The sequence below is a fragment of the Terrapene carolina genome, unplaced genomic scaffold (assembly GCF_002925995.2).
Source record: "Terrapene carolina triunguis isolate 2854851 unplaced genomic scaffold, T_m_triunguis-2.0 Scaffold837, whole genome shotgun sequence".
NCBI lineage: Eukaryota > Metazoa > Chordata > Testudines > Emydidae > Terrapene > Terrapene triunguis.
Genome location: NW_020665188.1, coordinates 4,276,374 through 4,285,138, shown reverse-complemented (window position 1 = coordinate 4,285,138; position 8,765 = coordinate 4,276,374). Strand labels below are relative to the sequence as shown.

Here is an 8,765-nt window from a genome sequence, read left to right as displayed (position 1 = left end):
CCCCCGGCGGCCAGAGCGCCGCGCCGCCCCCCTCCAGGTGCCGCCCCAAGCACCAGCTTGGGTGCTTGGTGCCTGGAGCCGGCCCTGCCTATGATCCCCATCGGGACCGACACCTCCGACTCGGGTAGAGCGGAGTAGTCCGGTGCCGTCCACGCGCGCCTCGCCAGAGGTGAGAATGCCTTCAACGCCGGAGGCAGCTCAGGCTGCGTGCGACATCATGATGCTTCCGGTACCGGGAGTGCCGCTCCAGTCGGGCCCCTGATCCCGTGGGAAGCCTTCGCTCAGTGCCCATTGACCCTCTCTGGACGTCTCCAAGGTCGAGATACCGTCCCGAGTTGAAGGGCTGAGCCGCGGACCCCGGCGCGCCTCCACGCCGCGAGCAGGATCGTCTGCGAGTGAGCTTTCCACCTCCACTCCGGGAGACCGTAGGGGAGGCACTAAGAGACGGCGCTGCTCCTCTTCGAGCCTTGACCGCAGGGACAGGTCTCGGCGGCGACGGCACCGCCGTTCCCGCTCTGGCACCCGCCGTGGAAGGCGCTACGCCCGGAGCTCGTCACAGGAATCCCAGGCACCAAGGCGTCGTAGTCTTGGGCGCCGGAGGCATTACGGAAACAGCACCCCAGACTCCTACCTGTCCGCCTCCAGGGCCCGGAGCCGTCATGTACGGAACCACTCCAGCCGTTCGCACGGCACTGTCCGCTCGTCCCGGACTTCGGCTTCGGCACGCAGCCGCCCCTCGTCGAGCCGTTCGGTGCCGCAAGACCAGACAGCCCTCCCGGGCCACCTTGCATCCCAAGGCCAGGCCGTTCCCTGGCAGGGACAGTGGTGCCAGTGGGCACTGTGGCCCCAGGCACCGGCACCGCCGGGACCCCGCTCCGTGGCGGGAGCGTCCCAGGCCCAGACGACGTCGCCGCCTCAGCACCGCGATGAGGCAGTGGGCACCGACCCTCCGGCACCGACTTGGGCCCTGGGTCAGGACGTCGAGTTTGCAGTACAGCCGGGTGCAGACGACACTGCGGCACCGACCTCCTCGGCGCCGGACAACTCTGTGGCGCCACCACCTCCGGTCTCTCAGGAGGATTTCAAGGCCCACCAGGAGCAACTCAGGAGGGTGGCATCAAACCTCCAGCTCCAGGCCGAGGAGATGGAGGAGCCGTCGGACACATTGTTTAATGTCCTGACCTCCTCGACGCTGGGACGTGTGGCCCTCCCGCTCCATCAGGGGGTGGCCAACATTACTACTGGCCTCTGGCAACTCCGGCATCTCTCTGTCTGATCTCCAAAAAGGCTGAACAGAAGTACTTTGTGCTCACAAAGGGGCACGAGTACTTATATTCCCACTCAACACCAAACTCTCTGGTGGTGGAATCGGTGAACCACCGTGAGAGGCATGGCCAACCCGCTCCTACCCCTAAGGACAAAGACGCTCACAGGCTGGATTCCTTTGGGAGAAAAGTTTATTCATCTGTGAGCTTCCAGTTCAGAGTGGCCAACCACCAGGCCCTCTTGAGCAGATATGATTTTAAGACAGGGTGAGAATTATACTGATAGCCCCGGATTGGGCCCATCAACATTGGTATAGGACCCTACTACAACTCTTGGCGTCCCCCCTCGCAGGCTGCCGCTCCACCCGGACCTCCTCTCCCAGGAGGGAGGTCATCTCCTCCATCCCAACCTGGGCCTGCTCCACCTCACGGCGTGGCTGCTCCGTGGCTAGATGCGGAGGAGGGGAGGTGTACCGAGGCTGTTAGACGTGTCCTGCTTGAAAGCAGGAAGCCGTCCACACGGAGGACCTACCTGGCCAAGTGGTATCTGTTCTCCTCCTGAGCGAGGGAGAGAGGCTCCTCCCCGCGTCCGCTCCGCTCCAGCTGGTCCTGGACTACCTCTTGTCCCTTAGGACCCAAGGGCTAGCTCCCTCCTCGATCAGGGTGCACCTAGCGGCCATTTCGGCCTTCCACCCTCCGGTGGCGGGACAGTCAGTGTTCTCCTACCACATGACTTCCAGGTTTTTGAAGGGTTTGGACAGAGCGTTCCCTTATGCTAGACCCCCGGTTCCCCCTTGGGACCTGAACCTGGTACTGTCACGCCTCACGGGACCTCCCTTTGAGCCCTTGGCCACTTGTTCCTGGTCCCACTTATCTGAGGAAGTGACGTTTTTGGTGTCTATCACCTCAGCCCGCAGGGTTTCGGAGCTTAGGGCGCTCACCTCAGAACCCCCGTACACTGTCTTCCATAAGGGGAAGGTCCAGCTTCACCCGCACCCGGCCTTCTTGCCGAAGGTGGTCTCGGCGTTTCATGTGGGCCAGGACATTTTCCTGCCAGTCCTGTGTCCTAAGCCCCATTCCTCCAATGAGGAACGACGCCTACACATGCTAGATGTGCGTAGGGCGCTGGCCTTTTACTTAAATCGAACAAGGCCATTTCGGGCATCCCCTCAGCTTTTCATTGCTACGGCCGAGCGCATGAGAAGGCAACCGGTTTCCACCCAGCGGATCTCCCGCTGGATCACCTCGTGATACGCACGTGTTATGACCTGGCTGGGGTTCCCCCGCCTCCTGTTGTTAAGGCGCGTTCGACGAGAGCCCAGGCCTCGTCTGCAGCCTATGTGGCTCATGTCCCTGTTCAGGACACATGTAGGGCTGCTACATGGACCTCTGTCCATACTTTCGCATCTCACTGTGCCAGGGGTAGGCAACCTACGGCACACGTGCCGAAGGTGGCACAGGAGCTGATTTTCAGTGGCACTGCCCAGGTCCTGGCCACCGGTCCGGGGGGCTCTGCATTTTAATTTAATTTTAAATAACGGTTTTTAAACATTTAAAAACCGTTATTTACTTTACATACAACAATAGTTTAGTTATATATTATAGACTTATAGAAAGAGACCTTCTAAAAACGTTAAAATGTATGACTGGCACGCGAAACCTTAAATTGGAGTGAATAAATGAAGACTCGGCACATCACTTCTGAAAGGTTGCCGACCCCTGCACTATGCGATCGTCTCCCAAGCAAGGGATGACGCTGGGTTTGGTAGGGCGGTGCTCCGCCCCGGTAACCTGTAACCTTTATCATTAGAACTCCTACCCACCTCCGTCAGGTATAGCTTGGAGTCACCTACTGTGGAATACGCAGGAGCAATCACTCGAAGAAGAAAGGACAGTTACCTGTTCCGTAACTGGCGTTCTTCGAGATGCGTTGCTCCTGTCTATTTCACATCCCACCCTCCTTCCCCTCTGTCAGAGTTGTCTGGCAAGAAGGAACTGAGGGTGGGGGGAGCACGCAACCCCCTTTATAGTGCGATGTCATCGCCTCTCCAGGGGTCGCAGCGGTGCTCCCCCACTACGGATGCTGCTAAGGGAAAAACTTCCGGCATCGGTGCATGTGGCGAGCACGCACACCTACTGCGGAATAGACAGGAGCAACACATCTGGAAGAGCGCCAGTTACGGAACAGGTAACTGTCCTGTCATATGCCAGTCAGTGTCTGCTTTTTAGTGTTTTCCTTTTTAGATGTACTTCAATAAATGCTTCTTCTAACTTGAAATACTAATACATTGCAAATCACGTTTTTAGAATTTTAACAGATGACTTGGGTGTAACGACCTTTCTCTCTCGGTTTGCAGGCTCTGTATTTAATAGCAACTAATGGCACACCAGAGCTGCAGAATCCAGAGAAACTGTCCCCAATATTCCGGGATTTTCTAAATCGTTGTTTGGAGATGGATGTAGAGAAAAGGGGATCAGCCAAAGAACTGTTACAGGTAAGTATATGTATGATGGAGTCTCCCTAAAAGCTTGAAATTTGGCGGTCACTAAAACAGTAGTCAGCTAGTGCTGACATCGGCTTGTCGTTGTCTTCCTTTTCCTATTGAAGGATCATTTAATGGAGAATAGTGGGAAGGAAACAGGAATCAAAATTTGAAACACAAATGTAGATGATTCTTCTGCTGCAATCACTACTGGCTGATTTCTGCCAGTGGTGATTCTTCAGTGACACCATAGCTTAGTTAAACAGAGAGGCTGCTGTAGCCAGCACAGTGAACACAGAACAGGATAGAGGGAAAATATCAAAAAAAGGAATATCTCTGCATGGGGAAGGTTGTTGGAGAGAGGAGGGCAGGGGCTAGCCAGGGTTATTGGATATTGCTGTGTGGAGGAACAGCTGTCAACAAATCTGTGCGACTATGAATCATTCATTGGGCATATCTCCTTGAGGTGCTGCATATTGGCACCTTTGTGAAGTGCTTTCTTAACTTGGGATAGAAAGTGCTATGTAAATACACCTCTACCCCGATATAACGCAGTCCTCAGGAGCCAAAAAAAATCTCACCACCTTTTAGGTGAGACCGTGTTCTATCCGGTCCAGTACGGCGAACCGACAAGAGCCAGTACACCGTGCCAGACTGTACCGGCTTCCACAGTGGTGATTTAAAGGGCCCAGTGCTCCAGCCGCTGCGGGGAGCCCCGGGCCCTTTAAATTACTGCCGGAGCTCCGGCAGCGGGGCTCGGGCCAGGATTTAAAGGGTCCGGGGGTCCCCGCAGCGGCTGGAGCCTCTGGCCCTTTAAATCACCGCCTGAGCCCGGCTGCCGGAGATTTAAAGGGCCTGGTGCTCCAGCCACTGTGGGGGCCCCGGGCCCTTTAAATCACCGCCAGAGCACCGGCAGTGGGGCTCAGGTGGGGATTTAAAGAGCCCAGGGCTCCAAACGAATTCGGATATAATGCGGTAAAGCAGCGGGGCTCAGGCAGCGCTTTAAAGGGCCCGGGGCTCCCCGCTGCTTTACCGCTTTATATCCGAATTCGTGTTATATTGGGTCGCGTTATATCGGGGTAGAGGTGTATAATAGTTTATTTTTGAAATTTGACTCTTACTAACTTACTGTGTTTCTCTATTCTTGGCAGCATCCTTTCCTGAAATTGGCCAAACCTCTGTCTAGCTTGACGCCATTGATCCTGGCAGCCAAAGAAGCAATGAAGAGTAACCGCTAACATTGTTGCCATGGCCTTCATCTTTTTTTAAAAATCTTTATAATATATGAAAATTGTTACTCTTGTTAGGGAGGTTGAAAAAAGTCTGCAAAAGGGAAAAACGCTCACCCAGAAGACACCCGAAATGAAATATGGTGACTTTTAAGTAAACCCTTTTTAGGGTCCAAAAGGAATTGTGGACTGAATCACTGGTCTTTCACCTCTTTTGCAGACAGCCCAGGAATCCTGCTTCCCATGCCTGGGCTTTTAAGTTTTTTGATGACTTCGCTGTAACAGTTCCCATTCATTGTGCCCTCTTGGGGACTTTCAATACTTGAATGACAGATTCAAGCTTTTGGAGAGAGGCATTAATTTTATCTGCTGATCTTTCCTTCTCCTCCCCTTTTCCTGTCGTCTTTCAAGTTGCTTTGGCCATCTCCCATATGACTAGATTAACAGCAAGTGTGTCAGAAATGTGAAGGTACAATTTACCCATCCCTCCCATACTATACAATTTAATTGTGACTGTACTGTAGAATTAACGACTCGGATACTTAAGAAACTAACTTCAAATGAAATCTGCTTGTGAGTAGAGTATAGGGAGAGGTGGAAGAGAAGAGTTCAGCTGTCTTTCTGATCTGTAACTGCTCCAGGGACTTCTAATCCAAGAGAGAGACATCTCAGTGTAGCAAATTGTGGTGGGTCAGGTTTTTAGAGGTCAGCCTACACATATGAGGAGAAGGGAGCGGATGTTTGAGGAAAGAAACACCTCCCCACCCACCCATTATATTCCTTTCTGTTTCCTTCCCCCCACAACTTCCTTAGACTTGTTGGCCAAGGCAAAAGGGATGTCTTGTGTGGTGTAGTGGGTGGTCTTAAAACCAAGTGTTGTATCTATGCTCTTACTTGGGCTTTGGAATTTATGCTGGTGCCTTTGACTTTTTTTACATTTCCCTCCTTTGTATCAAATGAATTTTTGTATATGTTGTAATTTTATTCCCAAAAGCAAATAATGCATCAATCTAGGAGTTGTCAAGATTTAAGTATTAGAGCTATTTTTTTCCATTTTTATATGTGCTCCATTTCTACTAATGAAATCAAAAGAACAAATAATTCATCAGATCTGAGGAAAATGAAGATCCAAGACTTTTTTTTTTTATAATTCAAACAGGAGCTTATGAACACCTGGGAACACCAAAGTGCTGTTCTATGGCGACAAAGTCTGAGGCGGGAAGGTAGCTTCATCAGACATGAAAGGGGGCTTACTTGAGTGGCTGATGCATGACTGGAGAGAGTCATCATGTCATGATGGCCCCTTCTCACTAAAGACATTTTACCAGCTAGGATGGCACAAGACAACGTTTAGTGCAAGAAAAAAGTGCCTTCCTATAAGAGCTAGTGAGTAACTTGAGTTCTTGAGATGGTGCCAACTGAAGTAATAGTAGAAATCATAGAAGTATCCCTGGTCCCTGATTTCAGCCACTGAAATTGCTGCATTTATACCTATAGATTATTTTCATAAGGAGCTGTTTGTAACTGTGATGTGCCAGATAATGCGCATGAAAGAATAGCCACTAATTTGGTGCTAAGCAGTTATGTTGCATTCCCAACTGGCAGTGCATGTCAAGCAGAGAGAGTCCAGGTCCTGGGGTGAGATGATTCCATTTGGTGTCTGACAAATTGCATAAACCAGAGTTTTACACATGTTCTTTTTACTGTGGGAAGGCCCTTTTCTTCTGTGAAAGGAATAATTTCAATATTTATATGCGGATAGAAATGGCTGTTCTGGGTTTTGGTAACCAAGATGTAGCTCTGCTTAGAGCACCTGAAAAAATTAGCTTTCACTTCCTGAGCCTATATATCATGGGATTTCATTCTCTCAGAACTTATCCTTCAACAAATTGTGCTAGCAAATTGCTTTGCACCAACAAGATACCCTATTCATGTAGGAAATAGAACCATCACACTTCAGTCTGAGTTCTTGTAACCACTAGCGCATGGGTGGGCAAACTTTTTGGGCTGAGGGCCACATCTGGGAATAGAAATTGTATGGCAAGCCATGAATGCTCACAATATTGGGGTTAGTGTGGGAGGGGGTGAGGGCTCTGGTTGGGAATGTGGGGTCTAGGGTAGGGCGAGAAATGAGTAGTTCAGGTTGCGTGAGGGGGCTCCGGGCTGGGGGAGTGGAGTGCAGGGGGGAGGTGAGGGCTCCGGCTGGGGGGATGTGGACTCTGGGTGGGGCTGGGGATGAGGAATTTGGGATGCAGGAGGGTGCTCTGGGCTGGGATCCAGGAGTTTGGAGGGCGGGAGAGGGATCAGCGCTGGGGCATGGGGTTGGGATGTGGGGAGAGGCTCGGGTGCAGGCTCTGAGCGGCGCTTACCTCAAGCGGCTCCCGGAAGCAGTGGCATGTCCCTTCTCTGGCTCCTATGCGGAGACGCAGCCAGGTGGCTCTGCATGCTGCCCTGTCCACAGGCACCATCCCTGCAGCTCCCATTGGAGCGCATAGGAGCCAGAGGGGGGCCATGCCGCGGCTTCCGGGAGCCATGTGGTGCGGCCCCTGACTCTGCGCCCTGGCTGGAGCGACGGAGCAGGGCCATTCGGCTGCTTCTGGGAGCCACGTGGAGCGACCCCATGCCCTGCGCCCTGGTAAGCCCCAGACCCCACTCCCCAGCGGGAACTCAAGGGCTGACTTAAAACGGCTTGTGGGCCGTACTTTGCCCACCCTGCACTAGTGTAACAGGTGCCAAGCTGAATTACTTTAACAAGAAGGATAACATCAAAAGAATACGCAGCCCACTAGCCATAAAGAACTAGAATGATGCATTCCAAGGAAGTGTCATGTCATGGTCTGAATACTCTAGATGTGCTTCCCTTCTTACAAACTTGGTATGTACTGAAAGCCATTGATACCATAAACAGTAGAATGGCAGTGGCCTGGTTTCAATATATGTGACTCAAAGTAAAAGATCTTCCTGTCCATAGGGAGAAGCGAGTACTGGGTTATATTTTATCTTTTCTCATCAGTGGCTCCCTGTCCATTGCTGGCAATGGACTTTGTGAAAACCAGACTCCTGGTGCCAGGAGTATAAGTTGGCTTTTTCCCCACTGGTAGCAAAACCTAGTCTACCATATAAATATAATTTTGTTCTGAAATTAGCAGGAAAACTTAAAATCAGTAAGTAATTTTAACTGATTAGTTCAGTCTTATTGATTAAAAAAAACTTCCTTCTGATCTTGCAATAGCAAATCTGTCCAGATCCCGAATCTGTAGCTCTTTAAGGGGTGATTTCTAAACTTTTAATTTTTTTAAAAAAATAAACCTCATCCAGGAGTTACCAAAATGCATCCCAGTGCTTCTCATGTGGCTTAGAGTACTGTGAACTACAGTTAAAAAGCGCACAAGAGCGCCCCTTGTATGTATATGATTCTACAATAAGGTTTCTTTTGCTCCTGTTGCCAGAAGGTAATCAGGACAAAGGAGAGAGAGCAGAAATATTGGGAACATTTAATTTCTGCAGCAAAGTGAGGGAAAATAGTTAAGTAGAGTCAGTAAGCTGGCAAAGAAAAGTCATAGGGAAGCTGCTGCTCTGTGCTTCGTTGTGTAACCACTGTGCAGTTTGCATGTCAGTAGGTTGACCATCAATCTTCTAACTGAACATGTGTTGCATATGTCTTCCAAGTGTCCATTTTTCCCATGAGGGACCAGGTTAGAACTGAGACTAGCTCATTTGTTCTGCCCAGCCCAGATGAATAATTAGTGCAGGTGAAGAGAGAATAGCCAGAGTTTGAGTGGATGCTG

General features: G+C 51.0%; 1 protein-coding gene across 5 annotated transcripts in view; it reads left to right on the top strand.

Annotated features, from left to right (window-relative positions):
• The window catches only part of PAK2 (p21 (RAC1) activated kinase 2), an 81,687-nt gene extending 74,574 nt beyond the window's left edge, over nt 1-7,113 (top strand). For all 5 annotated transcript variants that reach the window (XM_024211949.1, XM_024211946.1, XM_029913742.1 and 2 more), the window contains 2 exons: nt 3,623-3,760; nt 4,900-7,113. In XM_024211949.1, the coding sequence (XP_024067717.1) occupies nt 3,623-3,760; nt 4,900-4,986 (225 nt within the window). In that variant the 3' untranslated portion in view covers nt 4,987-7,113. The remainder of the gene's footprint in view (nt 1-3,622; nt 3,761-4,899) is intronic.
• Nucleotides 7,114-8,765: the final 1,652 nt, after the last annotated feature.